The 16828-nt window shown below is 31.6% G+C and overlaps 1 protein-coding gene across 1 annotated transcript; it reads left to right on the top strand.

The window, feature by feature from the left end:
* Positions 1–1318: 1318 nt before the first annotated feature.
* Positions 1319–15781, top strand: LOTGIDRAFT_95036 (hypothetical protein; the record flags this gene model as incomplete). The annotated part of the gene is made up of 4 exons (XM_009063881.1): positions 1319–1375; positions 3130–3281; positions 10345–10424; positions 15585–15781. Coding segments are annotated over 4 exons (486 nt in total), but the record flags the coding sequence as incomplete, so codon positions are not given.
* Positions 15782–16828: the final 1047 nt, after the last annotated feature.

Below are 16828 nucleotides of genomic sequence, written 5' to 3'. Positions count from 1 at the left end.
TTTTTCTGTTCATTTACAGTGTCTTTCTACAAAATCAAAAAGACATATTTTGATATGTTTTTGAAACCTAAAAATTGTCAGAAATCAGTTCTCAAGGCCGTTAATTCTTCAAATTTTCTGAGTTCAAAATCTGAGCCCCAGCACCAATTCATTCCTGGCGACGGGGCTGCTGTAGCCTGAGCATTAAACAATAAAGCCTTGAAAATAATCAGATACACATCAGAGATAACACAGTAATAACCTTCCACTAATAGGTACATTTTGGCTAAGTACATGATTAATTATCCTTAGAACTCTTTGCCAACATCCATTTCCTCCAGGCAAATTAATTGCATAATTCAAATTTCCCGCCAAGTATTATGACGGTCAGTGGTGTCTTGAATCCTCCGCCCAAGGCGGACTGCATCCGCCGTCCCAACAGGTCATTTGAGACTTGATATTCGCGAATTGAAAAGCACTAATGACGTTATTTGTAGACGTCATAGAAAATCACGTAGTTCTGATGCAGGCTGCAATAAAAAGTTGGAATGTTTTTAATACGTATGACGAAACGAAACAATAAATGAATCTTGTTCTATTTCAACATGCAGAAAAAGCTCTCGGGCGTAGGTTATCGATGTCAGAATAGTCCAAAAGATACTATCGCTAACCTATGCCACTGGAGCTTTTTCTGACATTTTTGACCAGAGCAGAGGCAGAAAATCTAGATATGCTCCGCTTTTATTGCAATGTTACAATTCTTAAAATTCAGGTAAATTTGACATTATCTCTACTCACAAGTAAAATCAAAAATAAAAATAACATGGCGCGCTTACTTTCACTCACGTTCAAACTCGCCACAATGGTATTGCTAAACATTTGCATGTTGAAAAAGAACGATTTATTTAATGTTTCGTTTCGTCATACGTAATAAAAACATTCCTACTTTTTATTGCAGCCTGCATCAGAAAAACGTACTTTTCAGTTCGCGAATATCAGATCTCAAATGATCTGGCGCGATGGCGGACGCGTTCCGCCTTCGTCGGAGGATTCAAGACACCGAAGGGTCAGTGTAGGTGGAATGTAACGTGTGCAAAAATGACTCAGGTAGATTAGATTAACTTGTCATAAAACTCCAACTGGAAATATTCGTCAATATGATCAAGACTACTTGCAATATATCCTAGAAGTTGAGTTGTTGGTTAGTGGATGGAAAGTAAAACTAAGGGCATTATTTTAAAAGTAGCGGCTAACATCTATCGAGTGGACATTACATTGTGAGGAAATGTCGGTCCTGACTTTGGAAGCCAAATTAGAGAGGGCTGAAACTAATACACCATGGGGATTTCGTATGCAGGGTGGAAAAGACTTCAGCAGTCCATTGACAATTCAAAAGGTAAGTAAATTAACTGTCTATTCATTCATTCCTCTGCTATTGTAATCTATTGTATATAAGATACAGTAAGGACTGGGGTATATCACTGTGGGCTATATGAAATATAATGAGTATATTGTATATATCAGGTATGCTATATTGTATATCTCACAGTTGAAGTATGAAATATGATAGAGGGGGGAGGGGGGGGGGGCATTATGGCACTGATAAATTCCTCAAGAATAGGTTTACTCTGTACATGTATACTTACATATCCCAACAAGTCCTGAATTTCCTAAAAAAATAAACTTACTACTAGAAAATATTCAAGTTTTAAAGTAAACAATATATTCAATTTGAATGTTTTTGGATTTAGATTCAAGATTTAAGTATGACTATAGGTTAGGTATTTGAGAATATAAAATTAGAATACTGAATAAAGTGTAGTATATGAGATTTGAACTGGGCCATATCATGATTGAAGTATAGGATACAGATTAAGAATGTAAAACATGTACCATAGTATTGTAAGACAGTTTAAATCTCAACTGTAAAAAACTAACCTATTTACCTACGTCAATAGTGTCACACCTTTTTTCAATAGAATGGCTAGATTTAGGGTCATGGGTAACTAGCCTTTGATATTTGTCTTTTTATTTCCTAATACCACATGTACATTTGACTTATATATCATGATATGGTTTTACTCCATGGTGTCTATAAAAAATTTGTTCCAAAACTTAAATACTAAGAAAATTGAAAATGATTTCACTGAGTCAATCAAAATTTGTGTTTGCTTAAAACTTAACAGTATAGCAAGTTTGTCTCCTTTTAAAAAAGAAATGAATATTATTTTAACAATGAGTTAGTTGTTGAAAATTGATTGAAGTTTGAACTGTATGAACTAACTTTAAAAGTTAGTGTGACATTATAAGCTAATTGAATAAGTTTTAAAAAGATGTATACATTAAAATCAGTATTTTTTACATTTAATTAATTTCTAAAGTGGTATTAAACTTGTCAAGCATTGATGAAAGAGATATATAAAATTTGATTGAAACAGGATTCACAATATATTTCATAGTTTCATTTTGTATAAGTCATTCTATGAGATTAGTGTCAGCTCACAAAGTTGTTATTAAATTGTTTGATTTATAACAGGTAAGCATGTTAAAAGATTGAGGTTTTAATTATGCCTGTATTGTATCTGTGATTTATCCAAATTCAATTTTTAACATCAAACCTGTGTAGAATATTGCACCCCAGATATGGCCTTTGTCTCTAGATTAGTTCCTTTTGATAATTCATGATGTTTCCTCCTCAATTCTTTTTTTTGCATATTGCATGAAGTAATTAAATATTATCTGGGTATAAATGGAACAATTGTATGATAACATGGAAATATAATCCGTAGGAAAAATTAAAGTTCCCTCTTGAATAAGATTTATAATGTTATATGATTTATAACAAGGTAGAATAAATGTAAATAATTCAGACAATTTTAAGTGTCGGCTAAGAGTTTTTTCCTGAGTCGGTAAAATTTATATAGAGTATTCTACCAGTACCGGTATATACTTCAGATCACCTTGAACTATCACAGTACAGGTCTGTTTGGCAGATGGTAATACATCCCCATGGCAACAGTTGCAGGAATCAGTTTTACTTTTGGCACCAACCATTAAGATGAGTGCTAGCTACCTTTTATGGTAGACCTCGAATTCCTTGGCATTGAATGAACTTCATTTACAAAACTAACCTGTCTTACCTTTTTTCAGGTGAATCCAGGTAGTCTGGCAGCAAAATGTGGTTTACAAGTGGGAGATATCATTCTGAAAATAGGGAATTTAGGTGCTGAAGTGTTGAGACATAAAGAGGCCCAAGATACAATAGTGGCGTCTGGCAATAGACTGGATTTATTATTGCAAAGGTAACTAAAAGATATTTTGGATTATTGACAGTGATTTATTTATAGTAGTTGCTGTACTATATTGGTGTTATCTACAGTACTTCGTATATGACATCATTTATTTTTTCAATTTTGAATTAAAAAACTGGAATATGATTATAGGAAAATAATTTTGAATTAAAAACTTGTGAAATATTCACCTGGGTGAATATAAATAGTTTTTAATTCAAAATTATGTTTTATAATTTATTTATATTATATATAATTTATATTCCAGTTTTTTTATTCAAAATTAAAAAAAAATTGTGTCGTATATGAACCACCACAGTTATAAAGTAATCATGAAAATTATTATTGACAAACAAAAACAAATCCCCCCTTCTACACCTCCCATCTCCCATCTCCCATCTCCCACAAACAAACACTATAGTCTTCAACAGCACATATAAATATAAATATTACAACAGTAATATAAATACTTATTAATAGAAACACAAGATAAGCATAAGTTAATAATTGAACTCTATGCAAAGGATGTTGAACAGCAATATTCAGTCATTCAGGAAGGCTGAGAATGACTTGCACAATTAGTGACACGAAGTTGTTAAAGTTGTGGATCTTATAGATGGACACATTTAAGATTTAAACTGAATGGTTATTGGTTACTGACTTAACCTACATCTACTGATCTACATAATCATCTCATAACAATTAACCTATATCTCACATATGCACATGCTCTATCATGTATATTGTACATTTTGTTTGAAAAACACAAAAGAAATAGTAGATGATTTGCACAGACCTACTTCATTTCTTGATGATATTTATATAATCAAAACAAGCAAACAAACAACCTTCATACTTCTCATACAAGTATATATAGCTCTGTCAGAAAAGAAAATGTTTTGTTGATATGACAGTAATGGAACTATTTTTGTGATTATCTAAAAAAAAAACAGTTCTATAAACAAACAATCCACCATATCTCCTCTATTTTGTTTAAAGACACAGGCATAAACCCACTCAATCTGTTATAAAGTATTTTTCTTAACCATGCTTTCTTCTAAAAAAAAAAAAACATTCAAGATCACAGTAAGTAACAGTAACTGTGAAATAGTGTTTAGGGTGATTGAAAGTTACTATTCAACTAAAGGCATTGGAACAGGGTTAATGTTTTGTTCACAACCAAATGACAAATTCCATACATTTACCACCCTGCGGTTGACCACCTCAATATGCTGGGTTTTCATTCACTTAGTTGAGATAAATTGTCAGGGAAATTGAGGTTTTATCTGTGAATCTATAATAGTTTTTTCTCAAATTAAAAGTGTTAAATTTGTATGTTTGTTTTAAAAGGAGTGACAAATCTGTCAGTTTAATAGTCTATGATATCATAATTTACTACCTAACTTTTATAACTAGCGGAAACCAAGTATAGGTGATTTCCTGAATTTTTAAGAAATATTTCCTGCTATTGTAATAGGATTAGAAAGTGTTTAAACCTACACAAACCCTGGTATTACTGAATTACTGGTATAATAAATAGGTCATACAGTACTAAATATTAATCACAGTTTTATCGCCTCCAAACAGAAATTTTTGTGGTTTTTATTGCATTGAAGTAAAAAAACAACAGTGTGTTTTTAATAATGAAACTTCTTTACTCAATGAAAGGTTCCCACCCAAGATTTTAACTTCTATCTTTGGAACATTATTGTTCTTAACTTATATATGATATTTGATTTATTCTCATGTCAATATGGAATCAATTATCTAAGGAAGGTTTTGATTAAAGGTCCTCCACACCTCATTTTCTGGGATTATTCATTTTAACCCAAATGGATGAGAAAATATTTAAACCACAGTGTCAATGGTCGTTTTGGTGTGTTCGAAAAGCTCATATTAGACAAAGGTTATTTTGGTGTGTTCCCAATAGATTATTCTCTCAATGAGTATTTAGGTCCTTGGTTCCCTGGGGGTGTGGTACTAGGGTGTAGGAGAAAAATTTAATTTGAATTGAGAAAGCACCTCACATCATCACATGCTGGAAATGTGGATTTTTTGGGGTGTGAAAGGTGATTGTTCCAGAGGTGTGAAGGTTGAAAAAGGTTGGGAACCACTGATTTAGGTGTTTTCTGGTCTCGATGACTCTTTAGGTGTTTTCCCTAAAGTTTATGGTATCAATGACTATTTAGGTGTTTTCCCTAAAGTTTATGGTCTCAGTGACTATTTAGGTGTTTTCCCTAAAGTTTATGGTCTCGATGACTATTTAGGTGTTTTCCCTAAAGTTTATGGTCACAATGACTATTTAGGTGTTTTCTCTAAAGTATATGGTCTCAACGACTAGGTGTTCAGTGCCAAAACATTTGGACATATCCAAAATAAGCATCAAAAGCAAAAGATGAGCTCTTCTCAATTAGTTTTTGTTTAATCAAACATGTTTGACATTAGGCACAGGCTCTCAGCTGCTCTCTTTTAACCCATTGGGCCATAACATAGCATTGTAATATTCGGTGAACACCCTCTGAATTTGTATCTCCACATGTAAACAGACAAACACCTTACTCCACCCTACTAGAGATGATATCAATAAAGATTTGAGGTTTTCCTTGACCCAGTTAAACTAGAATATTATATACATGATAGACCTCAGTAATAGGTTTATTGTGATTTTGTTTACATGTAGTAAGTCTATTTTATGAGTATGTACATGAATAAATGAATAGAAAATATACAGTATATAGCCTAGGTACACATTATAAACTTTACAGTTACAATTTTATCTACTTGTTTCATTGTTCTTTTTTGTCTAGGGGCCTGATATTTGCGTTGGTTATCAGGGTAATTTTTGATTGGGTATTTTCCTTCAATATTATTACAAAAAGGTCCAGAAATGAAACGCAATGCCATGTTTTATACATAGAAAATGTGATTTTTCTGTTGAAGTCAGTTTAAGATGTTAGCAGTTCTATATCTTTAGGTACTTTTGTTGAGCTCAGACCAGGATTATTTGGAATAGGGTAAATTGAGGTTCTCATAACTGACCTTTATGCATAAAAAGGCCATGCAGGTTGGATAGAGTTCTGGAATGATATCAAATTGTAACAGTTATTAAATCTATGATTTAAACCAGTGCTTCCCAAGGTAGGAATTGGAAAACCATGGAGGGGAATTATTGACATGGGGAGGAATCTACTGACTGCCATTTCCTACCACTTATTTAGAGGAGTGCAGGTTCAGTTTGTTAGTTGAAGATAACTGGAAATAAGAAAAATGCAAACGAAGATTCGGCTTAAGGATCACAATTTGATGTGGAGTAGGATTTTCTATGACCTCACTGAAGGAATTCCTGTTAAAAAATTAATCATGAAACTTTAAGATATTCATTACTAGAAAATATAAACATGAAATATAACAGGGGAACTCCAACTTTAAGATGTTTCTCACTAAATAACAATAATAGCAACAAAGTGTGAAAATAAGAAATATAACAGTTGAACTTTTTATTTCCTATAGATAGATCATGTTTCACTTTGATACTTGAATAACCCTATCCTATAATAACCTAACACTATAATAACCTGTTGAACTCCAGGGTTATTGTTGTGGGTGTTTAATTTCTCTCCATTATAATTAGTCTTACAAGTTTTTATGGTTATTGAGGAAAGATACTCTTAAATTAGACATTTTTGAAATTCCTTAACTTGATGTGATTTATTTTGAAAATATTTGAGTGGATATATGTATGAATATTTAACTTCAATTTAAAAAAAAAAACAATTTAGCCTCCCTAATATATTAGTGGCTCTGCCAGAGACAGAGTAAATTGGAGTGAATTTTTCTTTTAGGGCATGAGCACAATGAACTCAGGGCCTCAACTTATTAATTAATTTAATTGCAAACTAGAAAGTGTTTATCTGCAACTCTGTCTCTCCTTTTACATTGATACAATCAATTGGAAAGGAAGAAATTCATGTAAAGAAAGATAAGATAGGTAGATTTATCTAATTGTCGTCTAAAATTTGAAAATTTAGAAAACAACATTGAAAAATAATGAATACCATAACAAAAATAACATGTTGTATGCATGACTTGACAAAATTTAAAACAAATTTAAATTTGACTGATTATCTAACTGAATGATTAACTAGGCTGCTATAAAGTATTAACAAATTATAAATTGTATTTAAATGAATTATAAAGACAAGTATTGTTGTCTGCTGACTGTCGACTGACTGTAGTTTATCTTGTTTTCTGTCTCAAGTTTAAGTTGAAATTCTATGACTCAGCAGGCACACTTTTTCAGAAATCATAAGATTTTTGAAGTTTTTCTGTGCTTTTGATACAGATAACAAAAACCAAGTTTTAAAATTACATTAAGTTTATATAGATAATACTAGAGAATATACAGCTCAGCAGGAAGAATATTTCAAGAAGTAAGATAGCATTGATGATTTCTATTGACAAGAAAATTTGCTTCATGCTTCAAATATAGATATTTTAAACTTATGTCATGCTTTCAAGATGAAATATAAGGCATTTTGTTTAAAAAAAATAGATGATACTTTAGATTCAATAACTCAGTAGGACAGAATATTTTGGATAAAAATACTTTCTTAATGACTGTTACTGATAGATATATTTTTTTAATAGAAATTTTAAACTAGATTTAGTATAAAGAAATGGTTACATTTTTAACTTAATTACATGGCTGTGTTTTTTTAAAACCTTTGTAACTACCTCAAAACATGTATTATTACTATTATAGTATTTGTCATATTTGGATGGTTTTGTGGCATTTGTACTGTTAAAGCGCTGACATAAATATGCTAAACACCTACAGAGACATTTCCCAATTTTTAACTGTTGATCTTTATTACCTCCCTAGTAGACTTCTTTGTTCTTTTGTTAATTATTGTTCCTACGGTAGACCCCCTAACTTAAATATTAAGGTTTCAAACCCTAGGTTAAGGATAAAAATTAGGCAATGTGATTCACCTACCTGAATTATTTTGTGAAGGGGAAACAGCATGTTAAATGATTAATGTAAAATCAGTTAAGACGGGTTGGTGCTAAAGGCCTTCCAACCGTAGAAATAATTTTTAATCTTATATTCCGCATTAACTTTGTCACTTTCTACTGCATCAGTTATTTGCCTATGAGCTTATCTGGCTTGATATTAAAAATGATGAGAGAAAAGCCTCTTTTACACCAGTCTGCTATAAAGCGTTCCGTTTTCAAATGGGGACCAGGCCACAATAAAATGTGCCCGTTTACATTGCAGTAATTTCAAGTGGTCTGAGAACGGTTCTTCAGTTGTAGTATTAATAAAAAAAAATCATTCTCGGCATTGTCAACTGTGAAACTCTTCTTGAAGAAGTAAGAATTAATCCTTGTAGTCAGGGTGTAATCAGAGCCAGAATTGGAACAGTTTACATTATACAAAATTCATTTGTTCTGAGAACAGACAATTTTTGAAATGTAAATGGGGTTAAAGGCAGTCCATTAGGGAAAGTGTATTTCACCATCACTAACAGTATGTAGTCTGTAAGTCTGATGTAAGTTGTAACAGTAACATGTAATAAGTCAATAAAACACAGAAATCATTTGTTTACATTCTAGTCTATCTTTATACCAACTTTATACCAAGCTTACAGTCAGGTTTAATTACTTTCATTAACTTAACTTACACATTATTTTGAGAGGTAAACTGTTTCAAAATCTACATACATCACAGCTTTATATCTAAAACTTCATCACCATTTATAACAACATTAGATATTTGTAACTGCAGCTTTATATTTGAAAATTCACAACCACTCTGTAACAATAAATATTAGGCAAAACTTACCTTGAATTACCATTAAAAAGAAAACACCTTTAATATGAAATTAATTTAAAAAGTTATTTTTCAATACCAACACCTAATATTATTATTTGGTTTCCTATCAGGATAAGAAATTTGAGTTCACCAGGGTAAGTATGTATATAGAAGAGAATGTTGATGTTGTCCAATAACAAGCATGAATGGGAGAGAGGGTTTGGGTGGACAGTATTAGGTGGTAAAGTTTCCAATTAAAGCTGGTGAAACATCAAAATAATGACAATCATAACTCAATATTGTTAAGAAATCTGATATCTTATGGAGTATGATGTAAGTTCACCACAAATTTGTATCTTTGTCAGTCACCAGTATAGTCCTTCAGTCTGGAGAGCATTGAAACTGATCAATTATTCAAACTATATACAACTTAAAAAACTCAATCCTGTTTGAAATAGTTTACATATTTTACCTATAGACTAGACATATTAACTGATTGAAATAGATTGTTGAGGTCATACAGTTTGATTATTTATGACAGGTGAATGACTTATTAGTCAAGGGATGACCAGCAAAATACTGTGCTGTAAGGCAAGGATTGGAAAAAAACATGTTTAGCTAGAAAATATCCTATTTAAACTATGTATATGGACGATTGATGAAATCTATATTGTGAAAGAAACTAATGAATGAGATAGAAAATAACATATTAGAAGCATGTCACAATTTGTAATAGTACAAGATGACAATTATCATTTATAGTGAACAATACACATACCAACTGAATTCTGAAAGATTTGTTGAAACTAAAATTTATTATTCAGATAAAGTGAAGAATAATTTAGATTAGAACAACACTGTTTAAAAAGACCCACAAGAAATCCGGGTTAATTAACAATCCTCATAATACTATTATCTTGGTAGGAAAGATGATCTAAATATAAAAGTCAATTTCTACTTGATTCTTGTCAGCTGTCAGTCTAGCTCTCTAGAATAAGAGGATTATCCATACTTATTTACAGCTTGCAAACTGGAAAAGTGAGAAAAAGATTCATTCAAGGTCATCAACCTGGTCTTTAAGTTACCAGTTACAGTGCTGTGGAATTTAGAGGACAAATGCTGCAAAAATTCTCTAGCCTAATGTAAAATAACTCGTTATTAGTGTTAAAGTTATTATTTCTGGATTTTATTTCACCATTTAGCAACTCTAGAATTGTAGATTTTTTAAGGGTTTTCATGTTTGTTTTCTTTTTATTTTAGGGGAGGATCAACACCATCTTACGAGACATTTTCCACACCACAAACCAACAGTTTTACACCAAAAATTACACCTGTTAAAAGTGCTAGTCAACCAAATGCAGTAAGTATCAATATTATTGCTTATCTGTCTAATTGTTTTCTTATAATCAAATCCATAGATGTTTTAAGAAGGATGCTAGTCTTTTCGTCAAGAACGTGTGGTGGTATTTTTTTTATCTTTTGGAGAAGGTTTTTTTTATTAAGTAAGGTATATTAACTACATTAATTTTGATTTCTACAGAAAAATAATTCTTGACCACTTGATTCAATGTTTCATGATATCGTGTGTCACCATTGTTTATTAGCACTTGTGAGCCTGATTGTTAATTGGTGAAATTGAAGAATGAAGGTAACTCACAGGGAGATCATTTGTCATTAAAATGTACAGCAGCAAGTTTAAGGTTTCACAGTCTTGTTCTGTCTTGATTAGAACACTGAGCGTCAAATTTTGTTTACAATATATGCAAATGATCAACATTGATTAACATGTGGTGCACCTGATGGTAATTAGAGATTTATTGGAAAATGCATTGTTAACATAGGGTCAAGGTCAAAGGTTTTGCAGGTGCTGCACATGATTACATCTTCTCATGTCAATTTGATTAGCTACTTTCTCCTGCTTGTTTTGGACTATACACAAAGGCTTGGTTTGGTACAAGCTTGGCTATCTCATTGTCCTTGTTTCATTTGGAAGTTGAGAAAAATGCTGGCTTATGCTCGTTTTCTGGCAAAATTGTTCTTTTTGGTCCTGAATGGTATTTCTTGACGTCATTAGCCCCAGCTTAGCAGTTGTGAAGCAGGAAGTAAAACTTCATTTTGTTTCAATCGGCTATCACTGACATATATTAGTCTTATCACTATTTATATACATATATTACATTGATTGACCAGCTCAGACCACTACTATATATCAATCAATGATTATTGACCACAAACTAGCCTACTTGTTTTGACCACTTATCACAATCCTAGTAGTTAGTCAGTATTGGTATTTCTACTATCGATTTCATATAAATAGTAACAGGTAGGTAATAGTCAATTAGTCATGTACTTCCTGGTGATTATTCAGAAGTTATTGGCTCAATTCCCTCTTAATGATTGTTGTTTTATGCCTCTTCCTGTGCTTCTGAGAGTTTTGTTACCCTCTACCATGTGTTTATTAGTTTGTGTGGTATTGTTAGTTGATATTTTCCACTGATTTAAAGATTAAGTATATGATAAAAGATAACTGAAAAGACAGGTGTTACCTATGACTGTAGTTAATTTGGCTTTGTTTCCCTATTTGTCATCAGAGAATGCTTAGGTGTCAAAAGCTTGAATCTTCTTTAATGCACAAGCATATTTTTGGTAATTCCAAAGTGCCAATGAGCAATGAGTTTGAACCCTTTATAACTCTTGTTTGCTGGTAGATCATGGAATTGAATGGTTTTCTACTTAGTACATATAGTAAATGATAAACATACATCAGTAGCCAGGTGTTAACTAAATTGGTTGAACTCACAGTATTTTCAGAGATGATCAAAAAGTAGCTCTGTTAGAGAGAATGACATCGTCAGATCTGAAAACCCAATGTGTTTGAAACACTGGGAATAGACTTTGAATGAAACAACTTGGCATTTTCAGAATCAATCAACCCAGAACTTTTTTCTCAGATTGGATTTTATACAGAATATTGACGCCATACAATATATTAAAACAGCTCTTTGAATATTGCTTCTGTATGTTATGGTCTATGGTATTAGATAAGAACTGTATATATTATAAAGATATACTGGTACCACTTGTTGAAGTGTAGGCATGAGATTGGTGCTAGCTATAAAAGGCTGGATTATTTATATCATATAGATAGTAACATTATACTATACTCTCTACACTAAAACTTTACAAACTATTACATAATATTATAACTTTATTACATACAATTACAGTGTTTTATGCATAAATTTGCATAATATTTACATATGATTAATTATATGTTAATTGCTGTAACATATGTACCTGTTTGAACAATATACAGGTATATGACCTACATATTAGAGTGGAATATTCTCAGGGTTAGTGTAGGTACTGTTCTGACATTCCACTGTCAGACTAACTACCTGGGAATCAGTAGAGACAAGGTTATAGCTGATAACACTACTAACTTTATGGATTATTTTATTTAAAAGGACAATATGGCGTATCCATTCCGGGTAAATATTTATTCAATTGATTTGTCCTGCCTTATGAAATGCTCTAATTAAATTTTTATCTGTGAAAAAAATAAATTGCTTCTGTACCAATCTTATTGGAATGTTCTTGGCAAAATTTCTTGTGATGCATCAGCCTATCTTTCAAATCTGTTTTTCTTTTTCTCTATTTTCTGGTTGGGATGATTTTGTTTACCTATTTTTAGCTAATTATTGGTTATTTTAAGACCACCATCTGATGCTATAAATAGAAGGTAGAAATAAGCACGATGATAAAATAAAGAGGTCTATGTTCCTGTTGAATTGTATGAGGTTTACTGTATCACGTATTCAACTATCTAACTATTCTCAAGCCCACTCTTCCAGCTGTCAATCTTCATTATAATTCTAACTCACACCCTCTAATTAAAATGTCAAGGTGCAGATAAATGTACATTTTCTATGTGAACTTTTGGCAATGTTTGGCAAGTAAGATTTGCCCTTTGACTCCAATGACAAGTTGTTATATGAACTTTTGGCTTTAGCTCACTTTCTAAATAAGGGCTTTTCTGTTCTTTGCAAACATAAGTGTTTTCATACTAATGTTATATTGGAGGTCGAGGCAGATATTTCTCAGGAGCTGGTTGTGGTAGTTGAAATTTGAAATGATTCTACAAGGCTTCGGAAAACACTTTGACAAGCAAAACATATAATCTTCAAGCTTTACAGGATGTAAATAATTCCTCAAGTTCTTAAATAAGCACAATGTTAGAATTTTCCACCATATAGCATGGTTGCACAAACACTATATGAAGCATGAATATAGCACTGAATATGCTGCAATCTCTCAAGATAAATCACACCAACCATATGTACATGACATATCTTGACTCACAATTGCCCTGTTGTGTCATCAAGTCAAATTCATTATATAGTTAGACAGCTGCTGTCTGTAATGTTTTCAAATAACTTTCTGATGGGCCTGCACAGGTTGATAATACTGTCTCTTTTCAATGAATACAAATGAAAATTAAAGAGGTTACATTCCTCGCATATCCTCAGATAAGGTTAAGGTATGCTGACACAGTGCTCAGTGTTTAAGAGGTGAATACCATACACACTTCTAAGATCTTAACTATATAGCCTTAATCGCCTGCATTAAACATAAATGGCTTATACATTTGGTATAGTTCCAACTTCAACAGATTTTGACAAAATAAGTTCAGGATTGACAGCAATTAATACTAATTAAGTGGAATCCTCACCAACAAAATCTTGGCTGTAGTTATTATTTTAAATCTTTCAATAGACATTTAAATTTCTTTCTAAGAAAGCACTATATATCAAGCGGTAATCCCTCTAGGACCTAGAGTAATATAACCAAATGAAAGTCGTGTAAGAAATATTTGTAAATAACACAATTATGTTTTGTTGCCTTTAGTAAATGTGTTTGTTAATATTATTTTATCAGTAAACTAGGAAAGATAAACTATCGTTAATCATGTTCTAAAATGTAAACATCAGGCTAAAATGTTGTTCACATATGGTTTATGTTAAGATGATATCACATTAATTTTCAACATCAGAAAATATTTGCCATCAACCATTATATATATATTATCAGAGCTATGATATCAATTGGTTTAAATTCTTCATGGAATATCTTTTTTAGTAACTCTTTTGATATGTACCAGAATATGATACTTCTAAAATAGTTCCATCATTGAAATAGAACTATATAGAATAAATAGTTATGGTGATAAAAGCACACTTGGTAAAAAACAAGTCAGCATTTCTACATTCCCCACCACAATAGGTGTCATTCCCAAATATATAATCAAAATCAAATTAACGTCTAACCATCTTTCATGCTTTTCTGTTCTCTTTTCAGAATTTCAATACATCGGCCAAGCCTTTTGGGGCTCCTAGTGCTCCTTCCTATGGAGGTCCAGGTGTTGATAACCTCACCAATAGAACACAACAACTTTCAATGTGAGTCAATTTAGTTTTTCTATGAAATTTTGCATCCCCATGGTTCCACTTTGTAAAGAAATCTTGACTGAAATCACCTAAATCATGCAAAGTGTTGATCAATGTTAAGTTTTTGTAATTATTAGTTTATTGACAAAATCTAATAACAAGTTTCTCAAAATTAAGTGTTGCTGATGGATTGAATAAAAAAATTACGCCAAATTTGTAATACTTCATTTATTTGTTATTTGTGAAGCAAACTATTTTTAAGATGCAAAAGAATATAACATTATGATTTAATTTTGAAATGAATTTTTTCAGGGAACCAGATTACAAAGCTGCTGCTCAAAAATATTCCGATTTTAACGACCCACCGGTTTCTAATCAACACCAATCGTCATCTTTCCGTCAACTTCAAAATATGATCGATTCTGGACAAGGTAGGATTTTTGTGGATTTCAAGGATTTTTCACTAAACGATGAAATGGAAATAGGCTTCTATTTTGTGACTTGTTGGGCAACTGTCATGTCCACTTGTAGAAGAATGGAAAAATACAATCGAAACATTGAAGCATTTTCAGAGTTGTTATGATTGCCTTCATCAGATGACATGTTTGATTCAGCTAACAAAATCAAGTGCAACCTTTCCATAGTATGAACAGATTCAGTTTTGATACAGTAGAGTAATATAAGGAACAAATAGAGAGGAAACTCATTTTTTCAACCATTTTTCTATTACTGAACTCTGGTGAAGATAAGTTGTTAAAACAATAATTAGATTTCAGATCATGATGATAAAACCTGTATATCAATAGTCTCTTGTTGCTGTTAACAATTTCTCAACATTTCATCTTTAGGGTTGAAATTTGTCAACTTTTCTTTTTCTTTCCAACTACATAATTGTCAACAGTTAGTTGGTATTAAGTTGGTCAAAGAATTTGAAAATCCCCTTACATAGTTTTATGAAGTATCCTACTTCTACCTATTACACTTGTAGTATTCATTCAGATCATCAATTCATTTAGCTGATCATCATCAACTTATTGCATGCCAACATTTCAGACATACCAAATGCCTTCAGACCTAGCCCTGCCGCCCCACCACCACCACCATCCAACCCCCAAACTTACATAGCTCAACCAGTGGGCCCTGGAGACACACCAGGCACTGTCAAGGCCATTGTATCTCAACGATATAACACACCAATAGGACTGTATTCTGATAGAAATGTACAATCAACATTTAAAGGACAATCTAAATTTCTTGTCAGTCCAGAGGAAGGGTACAGTATTTTATATTCTATGTTTTGTCTTGATCTGTTTCAAATTTAAATTTTTTTTTTTATAATTTCAAACAGATTTAGACATTTTGTATTTTTGATGATGTATAGAATAACTGACAATGGGTTATAAAGTTTCATGTAAAAACACTTTTAACTTTTTATGGTCTTAAACTGTTAGAGTCTTGATACCTTGGAAATGAGTTTCGAAAATTTCACACAGATATTCCATTAATCATTATATTGTTCATATTTCACTGTTGTTGTGATCACTTACATGACCTCAAAATTTAAGAAGTTCAGCAACAAGGCTATAGAGACATTATCAAAACCTTTATATCTCAGTTTGACAGTTATTTTATATATTTCCTATGTTTTAATTTCACATTTTAAAATATTGAATCGGTTTATTTTCAGTAGAATCAGAACCAATCCCACCTTGGAGGAGGTAGCCAAATTCAAATATCTCTTTTGTTTGTGTGTGAACACAATTTTTCCTTTTTCTTGCCTTTCACGATTTCTGATTTTCTTTTCAAATTTTGGAAGGAATTTGAGTTTTATTTCTGATGTGGTGGATGATATTTTTGAATTAGAATAGAATTTTTTTTTATTTCTTCTTTCACATCATTCAATACATATAAAACTTTTTCAAATATTTCCATTTTGATGTACCCTCCAGCCTCCTCCCATTTCCAATTACTAGGGTGGATTTTGATTTCAGATGCATTCTTATATATCTATACAAGCTATCTGAAATAATTATATGTTGTAAATGTAACATAATACTAATAGTTACCTTGAAACATAAAAAACCTTTTATTTGCCTTTAATTAGAAAAATAACAGTAAACTTCCTATACTATATAATTTATATGATGACTGCAGCCCAATTCCCTATAACATATTGATTCATAATGACCAATTTTCATATTTTTACTACAGCTCAATTTCATTAACCAAGTAATTGAATTACATACCAATTTTTATATTTTAACTCATTGTAACATAATTAAGCCCAGCTGAAGTCC

This window comes from Lottia gigantea (assembly GCF_000327385.1).
Source record: "Lottia gigantea unplaced genomic scaffold LOTGIsca_6, whole genome shotgun sequence".
NCBI lineage: Eukaryota > Metazoa > Mollusca > Gastropoda > Lottiidae > Lottia > Lottia gigantea.
This window is presented reverse-complemented; position numbering and strand designations above follow the sequence as displayed.